At 47.8% G+C, this 16,669-nt stretch overlaps 1 protein-coding gene across 2 annotated transcripts in view; it reads left to right on the plus strand.

Moving 5' to 3' along the window:
* Nucleotides 1-13,402, plus strand: part of TBX5 (T-box transcription factor 5) — a 41,305-nt gene extending 27,903 nt beyond the window's left edge. The window contains exons 7-9 of one of the 2 annotated variants that reach the window (XM_088019423.1): nucleotides 3,273-3,499; nucleotides 4,468-4,470; nucleotides 12,828-13,402. In XM_088019423.1, coding sequence (XP_087875549.1) covers nucleotides 3,273-3,499; nucleotides 4,468-4,470; nucleotides 12,828-13,402 — 805 coding nt within the window. The remainder of the gene's footprint in view (nucleotides 1-3,272; nucleotides 3,500-4,467; nucleotides 4,471-12,827) is intronic. The other variant, XM_028116705.2, reaches the window with a different exon arrangement.
* The last annotated feature ends 3,267 nt before the right edge of the window (nucleotides 13,403-16,669 follow it).

Here is a 16,669-nt window from a genome sequence, read left to right on the forward strand (position 1 = left end):
ATAGGGTCACAGAAAGGATGGAAAGGGCCAATGCAGCATCCTTCACGCTGTGTTAGATATAGTGTTCTTGGTACCACCTGATTTCAGGTGGACTCCTAAGCCTTGAAAGAATAGTTGGTTTATGGCAAAAGTCACAACTAAGTTGGGGATTTACTGGTATGTATTTCTTCTAGGGAGGAGTTCTTAGCCTGTTTGGTGCCATGGGCCTCTCCGGTGGTCTGGTGAAACTTATGGGTCACACTTCTCAGAACAATATGATTAAATGCATCCTATCAAATGCATAGATTGCAAAAAGAAAACCAGTTATCCTGAAACGTAGTTAACAAAATATTTTTAAACGGCAATATGGGATTACGTGCACTTTATAAATGTCTTAGGTAACAGGATCTAGTAGCAGGTCTAAAAGGACTGTCATTTTGAAGCTGGGATAAGCACAAATGGTATCTTGAGGCATCTACAGCAGCTGCGGTGGAAATGAAATTATTTCATTTCTGTTGATGACAGTCGCTAGGGCTGCTAATACAACCGTGGCTTGTTGCCTACATTTGTAAGAGAAAGGAATGCTAAATTTCAATTCAAGATTAGTGAAAATAAAGACGTCATTTTAAAAATCCAAATTTAGAACCTTAAGTTTTCCCCTGAGGAAAGGCCTCCCAAGTCAAGGAGACAGGCTTCCTCCTGAGAAATTCTGTGGGCTGAAAGCATGAGTCATTTTTGTGAAGGCATAACAGAAGTTTCTACTAAGTGCCAGGTATTTTCTAGGGCATATGGTGGGATCTTTTCAACAGTCTCGTGAGGCTCAGAGAGGTTAAGTGCCTCATCCAAGGCCACACAGCATTAGATGGCGGATCTTTCAGAGAACACGTATCTTCCCGAATCCAACACCTTCATTCTTTCCACTACATCCAGATTCTTAAATATCTAAATAGAAATCAGGGTCCAGTGGGTTCTTCAGGGATAGGAAGGTATCGGGGTGGCTCAGGGTAGAATGGTGTGGTTTCTCCTCATCATCTCTGTGTTTTCCTCATTTCACAGACGGGGAAACTAAGGCTTAATGAGGCGACCTGCTTTATCTGAGCTCACAGGGTTAGCAAGGACATTGGGCTGGGTGTGCTACAGGCTGTGGGGGGCGGTGGAGGGACTCATTTCCGGGGACTTTATGAAGACTGGGCATTTCCCGGAAGTAGCAGCTTTTCTGCATTTCCCAGGTGACTTGGGATCGGATTCAAATCCGGTTCTCCCCCTCCCACCTGCAGGTAGTCTTCTTGGGAGAAGCATGGGGAGGGCTTTGAATATCTTTGTCTTCATCTTTGTTTTGCTTTTCATCCAGGCAGCGCTTCCACTTTGCACAAAATAGTAAGTGCCCTAAAAGTTTTCCCATATCCCCAGCTCCTGAAGGGAGCCCTGGTAATCATCTCATAAGTTAGATGATGTTATGTGTCTGACTACCTCGATTCATCTCGCACGGCTTTCTGCATCCATGCATGGACAGTCTCCACATTCTTTTTGAAGCCTGTGTAATATTCCATTCTCATCTCTGTCAGAGTTTACTTAACCATTCATGAGGACATTTAGGCTGTTTCTCATTTTTTCCCTGTTATAAACAGTGCTGCAGAGAGAAGCCTCATGCTTATGTCTTTGCACACCGAGTTGAACAACTTTTTCTAAGATTTTATGAATTTGAGATAGAGCGAGAGAGAGCACGAGTGGGGGAGGGGCAACAGGAGAGGGAGAAGCAGACTCCCCACTGAGCAGGGAGCCCAACGTGGGGCTCGATCCCAGGACCCTGGGATCATGACCCGAGCCGAAGGCAGATGCTTAACCGACTGAGCCACCCACGTGCCCCTGACTTGAACAACTTTTTAGGAAAACGCATAGTAATTGGATTGCTGCATCTACGTTATTGTACGTTTTTAAGAAAAGGGATGCTATCCAGTTGCCTTCCAAAAAGAAGGCGCTGGATCACCCTTCCACCAGCCTGCACAGTGTAATTGTGATTCTCCTGCCCGTGATTTCCTCTCCCCACCCCAAACATTGGCAGCCCCCTCTCCTGCATGGGATGAGCATGTGCTCCAGGCCAGACCATGCTCTTCGTAAGCTTCTCTCAATTCTTCCTGTGATCTTAGAGCCACCCCTCCTCCCAGCTCCTCTGCAGACTCCCACTCTGACCCTCCCCACCCACCTGGCTTCCTTGGGGCTCCTGGGCCTGCTGAGCACACCTCCCTCCTTCCCAGGGGAGGTTTCAGTTGAAGTCTCCAGGCTAACGTGAGGAAGAGTGTGGGAATACTGGAATGAAAGCTGAAGGCAAGGGCGTGTGGATGGTGTATCCTAAGAGGGTGGGGAACCACATTCTGAGCCCTTGGGACGACGCTATTCATAGGCTGTCGCTGGATTTTATTCTGCTTGGTTCACTCGTGTGACCACTGAAGCTCCGAAGGGCACACAGTCTGTAAGTGATGGGGATGGGATGTGAATCTGGATCTGCCTAATTTTAGATCCCATGCCCTGTGCTCTGTTTCCTTTGTCCTTGCTCTTCCTTCCTCTCTTTCCCTCTCTTTCTCTCTCCTACTGTCTCAAAACAATGGCAATAATGATGATGCTTGCCATTTGTGGAGCACTTGCTATGTTCAGTTTTTCACACATATTAGTTCATTTCTTCTCTCAGCAATGCTTGAACTGGGGATTTTTACTAGCCAGGCATGGAGGATAAGTTCATTATTGTCGGTGGTGACAAGGACACCCGCTCAAAAGGAAATTCGAAGGCTTGGGCAGCAAACTACCCAGATCAGGGCAGCCGAAGATCATACCTGACTATCCTAGGTGGTCAGCAACTTCTTTACTAAGGTTGGACAAAGACCTCAGCCCTGTTTTAAAGATGGAAACCCGGAAGTTCAGTCTAAGTGACTGCTTCGCTCTTCTAGCTTTTGAATTAGGGAATTCAAAGACATATACATTAGGTTGAAATATTTGAAAATGCCACGTGAAGAGGGGTTCCTCGTGGGGGATGCTCATTTAATTTTTGGCATACACATAGGACTATTCATAAACCTACTTGCCTAATGTATAAGGCATGAAAAGTTAGTGTGTGGATATATGTGTCTGTGGTGTTTGAAGCACTTGGGTATAATTGGATCCCTGTGTTCATCAAAGACTGCTTTTTTTCTTATTCTGTGATGAATTTCTGGTGGATTCTTTGGCCCTGTGGTTCAGCCAGTGGGGGGAATCTGTATCGGGGCACTGATCAATGTTATTTCCCATCTTCTCTCTTTCAGTAAAGAATATCCTGTGGTTCCGAGGAGCACAGTAAGACAAAAAGTAGCCTCCAACCACAGTCCTTTCAGCAGTGAGCCTCGAGCTCTCTCTGCTTCATCCAACTTGGGGTCCCAGTACCAGTGCGAGAATGGTGTGTCCGGCCCCGCCCAGGACCTCCTGCCCCCACCCAACCCATACCCACTGCCCCAGGAGCACGGTCAGATTTACCATTGCACCAAGAGGAAAGGTGAGTGTGATGACCCTTTTCTGTTTTTCCTTCCTTTCCTTGGGGAAAAAAAAAGTACGCATAACTATGTTTATTTATTTAAAAAAACGTAAGCAATATAAAAATACATGGAAATTGTAAGAAATTCAAACCATATCAGTAAAAGAGAAGGATCTCCCTTGATACATCTCCTCCAGTTCTGGCCCCTTCCTTGGGGAAAACTTATTTGAACTGTCCATTCCTATTTAATTCATTTACACATGGGTGTGCACGCACACCCATTGTGCAGAGACACATAAAAATAGTTTTGTTCTTACTTTTAACAGTTGATATTATACTGTCTGTATTTTGCAACTTGCCTTTCTTAAGCTCGGGAATACGGTGTAGATGATCTTTTCATGAACCTAGAGCTGCCTTGCGCTTTCTAGCTGCTGAAGAGAAAATATGGCCTCAAAAGGATGAAGCAGAGTTTATTTTTCACTCCCACGAGTGGACAAGGTGGCTGCTTCTAGTGTTTCTGGTTGTATTACAAGCCAGGCTGCAGAGAGCCTTCTTGTAGTTGGATGTGTTTTAGTTCATGTACTAGGGTTTCTCTTGGGTGGGTGGATTCTGAGCTCTTCTCTCATTCCAGATCAAAATCAATAAAAAAGAAAAAAAAGAAAAAGAAAATCACAACTGATCTTCTCTCCTTTGCATTTTTTCTTTAAATCTAGTTTAAATTCTGTCTGAGACCCTTCATTGTCTTCTTTGCCAAATGAGAAATGGGTGACTTTTCCTAAGTCATCTGAGTTGAGGGCTGTAATACAAAAGGAAATTTCTGGCGGCACATTTTTTGAGCCAGGGTTGAAGCGGATGTGGTTGAGTTCAGCTTAATAGAACGGTCACTTGTGTGAACGGCAGACTGGCACGGTGGGGACAGCATGGGCGACAGGGCCAGACGACACAGGCTTGAGTCTCAACTCCACCACCAGCTTCTTGTGTGACCTCAGCAGGTGTCCTGGCCTCTCTATGCCTCAGTTTCTCGCCTTGTAAATGGTGCTTGAGATCCCCAGAGCATCTGATACTCAGTAAGCACCCAGCAGGTGTTAGGTCTGATTGTGTGAGTGGCAGGTATGGCTCCAGGGAGAGCATCCACAGAGGAAGGGAAGGCTGCTTATCTGGGTGAAGTTTCGAGAAAGCAGATATGGGGGGGCAGGGACCACGTACAATTGGGATGAATCCCACCTTTGCCATTTGCAGATTTTTATGAGTAGGAGCAAGTTCCTTAACTGCTCTAAGCCTTATTTTTTTCTAATCTGTAGATTTGGTCTCATGATCGGACCTGTCCCATAGGTGTGGTGTGATGATCTCATGAAAGTGTGCTTGCCATATTTAGCACAAGGTTGACCCAAGAAGCAGTCACTGGTTTGCTCCAGCAGGCCCAGATCTTAGTCTTTGAGAGGGGTCTCTCATACCTCCCAGCCTCAGTGGCCAACTCGAGGCCTTTAGAAGTCCAACGCCTAGTGTCTGGAACGACTACTTCTTCTCCCTCCTCCCCCTCCTCCTCCTCCTCCTCCTCCTCCTCCTCCTCCTCCTCCTCCTTCTTCTTCTTCTTCTTTCTTCTTCTTCTTCTTCTTCTTCTTCTTCTTCTTCTTCTTCTTCTTCTTCTTCTTCTTCTTCTTCTTCTTTTTCTTCTTCTTTTCTTCTTCTTCTCCTTCTTCTTCTTCTTCTTCTTCTTCTTCTTCTTCTTCTTCTTCTTCTTCTTTCTTCTTCTTCTTCTTCTTCTTCTTCTTCTTCTTCTTCTTCTTCTTCTTCTTCTTCTTCTTCTTCTTCTTCTTCTTCTTCTTCTTCTTCTTCTTCTTTTTCTTCTTCTTTTCTTTTCTTCTTCTTCTCCTTCTTCTTCTTCTTCTTCTTTTCTTCTTCTTCTTCTTCTTCTTTTCTTCTTCTTCTTCTTCTTCTTCTTCTTCTTCTTCTCCTCCTCCTCCTCCTCCTCCTCCTCCTTCTCCTTCTTCTCATTCTTCTCCTTCATCATCTTCTTCCTTTAAATCAGCTCACTAACAAGAACTGATGGAAATGGTTGCTTTGGCAGTCTTCTCTGAGCAGAGGTTACTCGAGGAAAGTAACACAGTTTGACTCTTTGACATTTACTGATCTCATGTCTTGAAGGAGAGAAGGGCTGTCATTGGTTCAAGCCTGGGGCTGGGGAGCTGCCCTGGGCAAGGCTGAGTTTCCAGACTTAACCTGAAGCCCATCCAAGCTCCTTGGATCTTGAAGGCCTGAACAAGAATATCACCCCAATGGGCCCCCTGGCCCGGCTCCCAGCATGTCCACTGACGCCTGGGCTGGAGACCAGATGCCTGCAAACATGTCAGCCTCTTCAGGCACGAGCAGGATTTAAGCACGTCCCTTGGGGCACAGGTGATTGATCAGAATGAAGACTCTGATCTATGTCCTGTTGAAGGGAAGCGTTGCCTAGGTTCTAGGCCATAGCCTTTTGACAACACTATTATGTGTGTGCTGTTATTCACTCACCTTACAAACAGGGAAACTGAGGCTCAGAAAGGTAAAATCATGTGCTCGTGGTTCCCGAAGGTGGGAATTTGAACCCATGCTTGGTCTGCAGGATCTGCCTGAGCTCCGAGTCACACTGTAGATGGTCCCCATTACCTTTGCTTATCAGCCATAATCTCAGAATGCCACTTTTCACTAGAGATCGGTCTGGACACTGAGTCAAACATATTGATGAAGAGCTCACCAGGTTTGAATTAGGGAGTTCTGTCGATTAAATTAATGCCAGGCCAAAAGAAGGGGAGGAAGAAGTTAAAAACAATACAGGTACTTTTTTAGATTCAGTATCTACAACATCATCCTTGTAAAGGCTTTTCTCTTGGAGGGTGGTGTGAGAAGGCTGTGAAGGCAAGGGGATGAAGTCTTCCGATGATGTGAGCAGATGACCCGCACAGGGTATTTGGAGGGATCCTCAGGTGAGCTCAGGGTCAACTTGAGGTGGCCACTGGGGAAGCCAGACTTGGTGGCCTGTCTGCCGCAGGACATCCCAGCAGCTGACGCTTTCCAGCAGCATGGCGATGGGCAAGCTGCTCGCTTTCTCAGCCTCAACTCCCTTTTCTGCAAAATGAGGATTACAGTAGCATCTCCCCCACAGGGTCGTGATGAGATGGAATGAGAGGGTTCATGCGAAGCACCCGGAGCAGTGCCCGACACATCTAAGTGCTCGATGCATGTTAGCTGGCCACCGCTCTGCACTTAGGAAGCTCACGGCTGCAAGCGGGTCAGATATGTAATTATATACGGTGATACGACTGCTTGATTAAAACGCTGATCTGATGCTGTGAAGGAGATAGGAAACGTGCCGATGCATATGATGCGGGGTGTGATGCAGGAGCCGGGGGACCAAGGGGAATTTAAGCCAAGGTCTGCAGAGCAGAAGCTGGATGGAGAAAGAGGGGAGATGGCCGGGGATCTAGGCAGAGAGAAGGGTATGGGTACAGCCCCTCAGAGATTGGGGAGCCAGCCCCCGCTGGGGAGCAAACACAGGGCCACTGTGGCTGGAACACAGTGAGGGGAAGGGGAGGCAGATGAGCTACGGAGAAAGGCAGGAGCCAGCACGCTGCCAGCCTTTGTAAGTCATTTTAAGGACTTTAGATTTTTTTAAAAAAGATTATTTGTTTATTTATGAGAGAGAGAGAGAGAGAAAGCATGCACACGAGCAGGGGGAGGAGTGGAGGGAGAAGGACAAGCCGACGCCGTGCTGAGCAGGGAGCCTGATGAGGGGCTCGATCCCAGGGCCCTGAGATCGTGACCTGAGCCCAAATCAAGAATCAGAGGCTCAAACGACTGAGCCACCCAGGCGCCCCGGGACTTTAGATTTCATCCTAACCCCAACAGGCAGCCATCAGAGGGGTTTTGACCAGTGAGGGATGTGATGAGGTTTCTGTTTTGAAGCAGACGTTTTGCTGTGTTGGGGAGTGGGGGGGGGGATGAGGATTGGCGGCAAAGCTCTGCCGAGAGGCTATTGCAGACCCCGAGGCGGGAAATGACAGTGCTCAGCCCCGGCTGCCAGCACAAGATCTGCAGGTGTGGGTACAATCAGGCCCCAGGGACCCGTTGCCGATAACAAGGTGAAAAATGACTCCCTTTCCACAGATGCAGAAACTGAGGCTCAGGGAGATTGAGTGATTGGTCCAGCATCACCCGGCTCGTGAGTGGTCCCATTCCAAGTTCATGCCACGGTCCGTGCATTCGGGCTGCAGGGGGTGTGCACCCTGCAGGACCCCTTTCACCTTGCCACAAACCTCTGCCCTTCTCACCTCCCTCCACCCCCAAAAGGGCGCTCCCAGGGACAGGGAGCATTCCAGCCGAGCTCTGTCTGTCCCGCGTGCCGACAAAAAGCAATTCATCATCAACCTCCATTGTAAGGTGATAAGGAATCAGCAAGGTTTCCTTCCAGTTTGGGATTCCCGTGAAGTGATAGCTCCGTGGGTGGTTCCCCGCCCCCCCGCGGCCCCTGCCTGCCCCACTATCTGACTTCCCCTCATTGTCTGTCTCCTTTCCAACGAGCCCAGGAGGCAGGCCCAATGAAATGTCAAAGGGCCAGGCAGGCCAGAGGGTTTCTTGTGTTTGGACCCAGCTGTCTCCAAACTATCTCTCCCCATGGATGGAGCTGAAAGAGCCAGGAAGGTCTTTTATCAATGCCACTCAATCAAATCCAGGACCCCGGGGCCTGGGAGAACACTTGTCTGTCTTTCTTTCCCCCTCCCACCCTGATAACCGCCCCCCTCCCCAACCTTAGAAACCAGAGGCAACCCAAATAAAGATTTGAGCAAAGCCCTGGCTATTCAAAGGGAAGTCAGAGGTGGGGCGGGGGGAGGAAGAGAATATAGTAAAGGGTTCTGTGGGTTGCATTTTGTCAGTGCTGTGCTTTTTAGAGCAATTTCACATTGCTTCCTTCACTGGACCTTCCTTCCAGCCCATGAGCCGGGGTTGGGGGTGGTGGTGCCCTCCATCCCCATTTTGCAGGGCATAACAGGGGACTCGGAGGTTGGATTGGCTTTCCAAGGTTATGTGGCTGGTGAGTGGCAGATCCGGGATGCACTCGTGAAATAAATATTTGTTGAGGATTTACTTTGTACCGGGCGCTGTCCCTTGTACATGGGATAAGGGGACAGCAAGGGGGCAAAGGTCCCTGTTTTCCCGAAATTTGTATTCTCCTTGGGGAGACAGATAATAAGCAAATAAATGTCATGATTTTCAGATGGTGGTTCTGTGAGGATTGGACCCGAGTCTTTGGATTCCCAATTGAGAATCTTCTCACAATACTGATTCAGTCTGTCCCCACTTTGAGCTAAGAGCTAACATTACGGGGACACACACACACCATCCATCCATCTGTCCATCCATCTGTCCATCCATCCATCCATCCATCCATCCATCCACCAGGGCAAGGTTACCATCTTTTCATCTTTTCTGGACACAGTGAGTTTCACGAAAGCCGAAAGGCTTAGGCTGTCCCATCCATCCATCCATCCATCCATCCACCCACCCACCAGGGCAAGGTTACCATCTTTTCTTTTTTTCTGGACACGAAAGCTGAAAGACTTAGGCTGTCTGTCAGAAAGAGCACTGTGTTGTGACTCGGAAGGCCTGAATCATACTTCGTCTTCTGACTTGCTGAAGGTCACTCAGCCCAGGAGTGGTGGTTCACCCAGATCTTTCATCCGAATAAACCCAATCAGCAAGAGAAATGACCCATTTGGGAATAGTGACAATATTTGCTTAATGGGATGAACAATTTAAAAGCAGCCTTGTGAGTTTTCCTGCTCTGGGATCCACCCAGACACCTTCAAGCATTGGACAGCCTCCACACAGCCATCCATCCGATCTTCTGAGAGGGAAAAGAGAGGAGACCCATGTTACGTGGACAGATAAGATTTGAACACTTTATTATCATCTCCATTCCTGCAAGAAATCTAAGCATTATCCCCCTACATAGTCAAGAACTGAGGTTGGGATATGGTGCAGTGGCCCGTCCAAGGTCACATAGGTAGGGAGAGTCAGAGACATGCCAGAGACATGCCACTGTCAGAGACAATCTGTGCTCTGGATTGATTGTTAAAGCCATTTATCCAGAATCAGAAACCACTAGAAAAATGCAAGGGGCCGGGATATTTCACAGTGCTATTTGGTGATCGGTGCTCAGAATCAGGAGGAGCTTTCCTGTTATTCAGGAGACTCAGTGGGGTTCAGGACAGGTGGAATATAATTGACCACTCTTACTACTCACCTTTCTGAAACTGAGTGCTGGACCTGTCTCATGGAAGACTTGATGCTTGACTACCTATTCCCCGGCCGTGGAAGGGAAACATGACTCGGCTGGGGAAGAGATCTTTGCTGTTGACCAATTATCAGGCTCCCAATAAAGAGAAAGGAACCAAACCATGGCCAAAAGAAACACAGGGATGATATCCCAACCATTGATCACCCCCAACCTGAAATTTGGATCTGTGCTTTGGAATTTCTTTACAATGTGATGAGGTCCAAAGAGGAATTTGAGAACACTCGGGACCCGCTTTCATGAATAAGCCAGCCTTTTGCTTTTCTTAGGACTCTGCATCAGATCTTCGGGTTATTAAAGACTGGAATGTGTAATTTTACGATTTTCCAAAATGTGCTCCGGCCTTTTTCATATTATTCTTCCTTTTTTTTGCTTGTAACAAATCTGGAAGGGGATCAGAAACTCGGGAATGGTTAGTTTGCCTTGTTTTTTTCTCTTGCCAAGGGTACCCTGCAGCTGTACTCTTGATTATTGAAAAGGGGAACGCCCTGGTTAAATGGAAAACCCAAAGGTTATGATTCTAGCAACAATGGAAACATTCAGATTTATGGATCTGGGGCGGGGGGTGGGGGGTGGGGACGTGGGTGGGTTGGAAGGAAGCGTGGAGGCACGAGGGAACCGAGGGAGGAGGTGGGGAGGACGGAAAAGTTCGAGTGTAGCAATGTCTTCAAGACACCAAAGACAAATGCCCCATTGGAAGGTGGAAAAAGTGGCCACGGGCTCATCTGGATGTCTTCAAACATCTGGATGGCTGGCATGATGTAGATAAAGCACCTGGAAGAGAGGCCGCGTTTTTGGCTTTTATTTTGGACAAATGTTTGGGCGTCCTATGGGGCCCAGATGTGTCCCAGAAAGAGTCTAGCTAAAAATAAATGTGCTTGCTGGGAGGTGGGTCCAGTCCCAGCATAGATGGGTTTAGATGGGGCAGAGTTTTACCCGCCTATGGGTGTCATTCAGGGTGTGATGCCCATGGAAGCATTCGGTGGAACCCAAACCCAAGCTCTCCTACTCGAGTTGGGGAGCTGTTTTAAAATCCTGTGCAAAAACCAAAGGACTCCCTGTGGGGTGAAGCTTTATATGCAAGGACCACCTCCCGTTCACCGAGAGTCCGCCTCCCACTGTCAGTTACTGCTCAGGGTGGGATGGAGAGCCCCCCCACCTCCAAAGTGCACTGAGCAGGACCCTGGCTAATTATTGACTGCTCTATGCCCAGCACCTGGCACTTGGTCATGGCTCAGCACATCTCTGTTGGATGACTAGGTGAGTGGCATTCGCTGTGAGAAATCGAGAGAGCTGGAAGCAAGGTGTGGTTGGCAAGGAAGCCAGACGTGGCTTCGATTCCAGCCCGTGCTCCTTCCCAGTTCCGTGACCTTGGGAAGGCCACGTCTCTGAGTTCAGTTTCTGCCCATTGACGGGGGCAAGAGGGGCCACGTGGAGGAATTACTGTGAGACCAGGGAAGGGTCTCTTAGTAGGTGCTCAATACCTAATAACGATGATCTCCTCCCATTATTTAGTTCCATGTGCTGCCCCCAGGCCACTGACCTAATAACGATGATCTCCTCCCATTATTTAGTTCCATGTGCTGCTCCCATTATTTAGTTCCATGTGCTGCCCCCAGGCCACTGACCCAGCAGGTGCAGGGATGCCCCTGTGTTTCCTTTTTCTTCACACCCCCCAACAACAGACACTTTTTCTTAAGACTTATTGATTCAAAAGAGATTGGAAGATGAGGTTTACACCTTGGCTGAAACTCTCAAGCATTGCTTCCCCGAAGGAAACACCTGGAGGTGTGTTAATCTGTGTTAGGTCTGCTGAGAGACTGACTGGTGGTGTTTCCCTTGCAGCAAGAGCTGCTCTTGATGACAGGTATCAGGAGATTTACATGCTTGATTTATTGAATTCTTAGTGGCCAGGTGAGGTAAGTATGACTAACTCTGATTTAGACAAGCTGAGCGTGAGTCTCAGGCCGGCCCTGCTCCTGGCACACAGATAGGAAGTAGGAGAACCAGATTGAAACTCAGACACGTCTACACTTCTTAACTTGGGGTCCGGATTTCAGGGGATCGCTGGGCTCCTGAAAGTGCGTGCAAAGCTGTGCTAGGCACATGGGTGGTTTTCAAAACGTTGTGTTTCGCTGTGTGTTTCTAGGAGAGAGCCCAGTGCTTGTGATTGTTCCGGAAGAAGGCAGTGACCCCAAAGTAGTTACGGAAGACCCTTTTTCAGAGACAGAATGATCTCCACGGCCCTACGCGGGGGGGCTAGCTGGTGTCTGGAGGGAAGGGAAGTGACTTTTTCGATAAGGAAATGGTGACCCGTTAAGTTGTACCGACTCTAACAGATATTTAACTGGGACTTGCCGACAGAGGTGTTGGGGAAAGATCTGGGGATTCGCCTGAGCTCCCGTCCGTCTATGCACTTGCCCATCCGTCCTTCCGTCTGTGGCACAGATACTCAGTGCGTGCTTCTCTGGGTAGCGTGGTCCCGAAGAGCAGAGACTTGTAATTCGATTACTTGAATTCTAACCCACCCCGCTCCACTATTTAGCAGCAGACCTCGGGTGGGTTGCTTGACCTCTCTCTGGGCTTCCGTTTTGTGATCTGCAAAATGGGGATCCTTGCAGAGCCCACCCCATGGGGTTGCTGAGCAGGCTGCATGGGGTCCCTTTCCGGAGAGCGCTCAGAACAGCCCCAGGCGGAGTGAATGCTGTTTGTGTGCATTCATACTGTTATCGTGGAGGGTCTTATTATTATTCTGGCTCCCAGGTATGTTCTGGATTCTGGGGAATACCGTGGTGGGTAGCACAGACGATGTCCCGCCTTTGTGGAACTTACACGCCGAGCTCAGCCTCTGAGCTGAGTCAAAGTCTGTGCTCCAGGCCTCCACCATTACCGTCCCCACTTCTCGTGATCAGAGTGGAGGCTGGCACTCAGAGTCTCCCGGACGGGATCCTTGAGTCCTGTGGCCGAGTCCGCCTCTAGTTCCCGGCCTCACTGGTCTCTGTCCTCCTGTCTCCGCAGATGAAGAATGTTCCACCACGGACCATCCCTACAAGAAGCCCTACATGGAGACGTCGCCCAGTGAGGAGGACCCTTTCTACCGCTCCGGCTACCCCCAGCAGCAGGGCCTGAGCGCCTCCTACAGGACAGAGTCCGCCCAGCGGCAGGCCTGCATGTATGCCAGCGCAGGGCCGCCCAGTGAGCCGGTGCCCAGCCTGGAGGACATCAGCTGTAACACGTGGCCCAGCATGCCTTCCTACAGCAGCTGCACGGTCACCACGGTGCAGCCCATGGACAGGCTCCCCTACCAGCACTTCTCGGCCCACTTCACCTCGGGGCCCCTGGTCCCCCGGCTGGCTGGCATGGCCAACCACGGCTCCCCGCAGCTCGGAGAGGGAATGTTCCAGCACCAGACCTCCGTGGCCCACCAGCCTGTGGTCAGGCAGTGTGGGCCTCAGACTGGCCTGCAGCCCCCCGGTGGCCTGCAACCGTCCGAGTTCCTCTATTCTCACGGCGTGCCACGGACCCTGTCCCCGCACCAGTATCACTCGGTGCACGGCGTTGGCATGGTGCCAGAGTGGAGTGAGAACAGCTAAAGTGAGGCCTGCTTCCTCACAGACAGTTGCTAGAGAGAGAGAGCGAGAGAGAGAGCGGGAGAGAGACAGTAGCAGAGAGAACCCCACGGACGGCATTTTTCATTTCAGTGCTCACGTCTGCACTCCAGAGCCCCGGGCGCTGATCTAATCGGCTGCTTGAAACCACAATTCAAAAAATGTGACTTTGTTGTTCCGTCTCAAAACCAACCAAAAAAAGAGGAGCCCCCACCCACCACGACCACCATACTCGTCGGCCGGCCATGTTCACACCACCTCCAGATGTCCTCGGTGATTCCTTCTTTTGGTCTCCAGAAAGCCTTGCCTTACCGAGTGTTTTAGCCGAATGGCGTAGACGGAGTCTTCCCTGTCTTGGTGTTAATGTTGACATTGTTATATAATAAATAATAATATATTTTTTTCTTTCAATTTTCTTAATGGGACCCAGTCCCTTATTTTGGGGGAGGTCTGAGGCAAGTGTGTTTCAAAATATGTACTGGTGGGGTTCCACCCCAGATATATCACCCCTGAAACCTAAATTTGCCACCCTGCCCTTGACTAAGAAATGACCTACCTCTGCCATGTGATGTTCCTGAAAAGGTTCCCTAGGTCCCAACTTTTGTCTGATTTTTCCTCTCTTGCCCATCATCACGGAGCCCAGTGTGGCCTTCTCCTTATAACGTTGGCCTCCATCTGGCCCCCTATCTCCTTCTGCCCTCCCATCTTCCGAGCTCTGTGTCTTTCCAGCCGTCTGTCGCTAAAACGTGGCCTATGGCTTCCCGACCGGAAAGCTTGCTTTGAAAAACTTGAAAAGCCCTGGTTTACATGTGGGCAGAACTGTGATAAAGCAAGGAGCAAGCTCTGTGCTGACAAGCGTTGCAAAAAGGCCAAAGTAAATATTGGTCCTGATAAAACACAAAGCCAGCCCCAAGCTTCCAAACCTCCATCGCCGACGACCCGCCCCGGATGCCAAGCAGAACCCACTGTTCCTACAGAAGGGGCCAGACGTGCTCGCCGATTGGTTCTCCCCAAAGAAATCACACCGACACCAGATGCCGATTCAAAACTGCAGTTATTGAAAGCAGAAAACGGTATAAAAAAAAATAAGCGTGTAAGTAAAATGTTATTGCAGGGTTCTTCAGATGTAATATTTTACTGGTACTATTTATTTATAAATAGGAGTTCTAATTAAGTAATAACATGAAATGAAATCCAGCATATGAGCTGGCCAAGAGCTTTTAATTTTATTAATACTCAAAACCAAGTTTGCGTTTTTTTTTTCTTTCGAATGTGCTTTGCTTTCTTGATTAAAAAAAATTTTTTTTTTAAACTGACCCTAATAAAGAGAACAGGGTAATATGTGAGGCTAAGTATGTCCCAGTACGTGCGAGTGTGTGAGTATGTTTGTACGTGAGTGTCCTCATGCGATTATGTCCTTTTTATGTTGCTAAGGGGTGGGGTGAGAATTAAGTACTCGTTTCGTATATTTGTGTGCCAATTAATGCCTAATAAATACCATGTGCTTAAAAAGTACAAGGGACTTGAATACCCTTTTTTTTTTTTTTTTTTTTTTTTTTACCCTGTTCTTTCTACCGACTGAATAGAGGAAAAATTAGGTGGAGGACATGGGAAGAAGTTGTCTTGCAGGTGCAATTTTTACCCCATCTTCTTTCTCCTGCTGGTCTCAGGGAGTATTTGGAATCCCGTACTTGAGTGTGATGGAGCTGAATATATTTATCTCTTGGCTTATATCCCTGGGATGGAATTATTTGCTTTCATTGAATTTGTGTCAGCATTGGAAGAAAAAAGATCATCAGGAATCTCAACTGATCAAAAAATATTGGTCATACTCTCTATAACACCTAGTACTTGATTTTCTGAAGGATCTCTTTCTTTGAATTAATTGCTGGAATCACGTGTTTTGGAGGTCCTAATGCAAGCAACCTTAGGGACCTTCGATGACTATTTATTTAAAACCCCCAAATTTAAGATGTGTGAGTTTGTCCAGTATAATACATATAGGGCAGAGCAGAGCAGCAGATTTGTGAGTAAATTCATGCTGCAGTTTTTCAAAATTGTTGTAATTTCAATGCCTGCACCTTTCAAATGATCAAAGACCATCAGATATATCACATCCCCTTGAAACAGGAACAACTAGATTGTTGATTACAAATTATTCATTTAATCAAATCCCCCTGGAACTTTTCCTAGGCAAAGAACTCCCAAGACGTGTGATTTAATTATAAAGAAATGACAACTCAGCTTCTTGTAGGTACAGTGGAGAAACTAGTCAATGTATTCTCATCCCCGCAGAGAATGAATTAAAATTTCACTGAATAAATTCTGACTGTACCCTAAATAGGTATTTATTCTGATGGGTTAAACAAAAGGTTGCATTTGAAAAAATTACCTGCCAAAACTCATTTACCAACTATACAGTCTTATTTTTTCACAAGAACATCACAAGGATTCTGATTTAACACCCCTCCGGCGCAGCGCTCAAACAGTTGCTGCCAATGCAAAATCACTAAAAACGTGCTCACAGCAAGTTTCATAGAAGGGACATCTCGTTCCATAACAGATGTAAGTTAACTTCTTTGGGTTCCAAACAATGGTTACAAAGTATCTTTCCACTGAATTGGTAGGCTTAAGGATGTCACACGCAAGTATTTGTGTAGTTTTATTACTGTTCAGATGTCAAGAGACATGGTGTAAGTTGCCATATTGCTGTAGTATATTTAGTGGATGCTTCTTCTGGACTGGACATGTGGAAATGCTGAGGACACAGTAGTGAACAAGGTGATCGAGGTTGTATTCTTCTGGAGCGTATGGTTTAGTGACACAGCCCTTATGTAATCTGCATGATCAGATTGCAGATGGATTGCAAAGGCGAGATGTATGAAGGCCGCATGCATGATGTCATAAAGGGTTAAGACAAGGAGTCCCCACTTGATCTGGAGGAGGTGTCTTCTGAGCTGAGCCCTGAAGGCTAAGTAGGAATTAGCCAGATGAGAAGTTGGGAGGAAAAGCATTTCAGGCAGAGGGAACAGCTTGGGCAAAGATCCTGAGGCAGGGAAACAAACTGAGGGTTGCTGGAGTGGTGGGGGGGTGGGAGGGATGGGGTGGCTGGGTGATAGACATTGGGGAGGGTATGTGCTATGGCGAGTGCTGTGAATTGTGCAAGACTGTTCAATCACAGATCTGTACCTCTGAAACAAATAATGCAATATATGTTAAGAAAAAAAAAAAAGAAGAAGATAGCAGGAAGGG

This window comes from Eumetopias jubatus, unplaced genomic scaffold (assembly GCF_037043125.1).
Source record: "Eumetopias jubatus isolate StellerSeaLion01/CBP00866 unplaced genomic scaffold, mEumJub1_p1.0 scaffold_16, whole genome shotgun sequence".
In the NCBI taxonomy this organism is placed as follows: domain Eukaryota; kingdom Metazoa; phylum Chordata; class Mammalia; order Carnivora; family Otariidae; genus Eumetopias; species Eumetopias jubatus.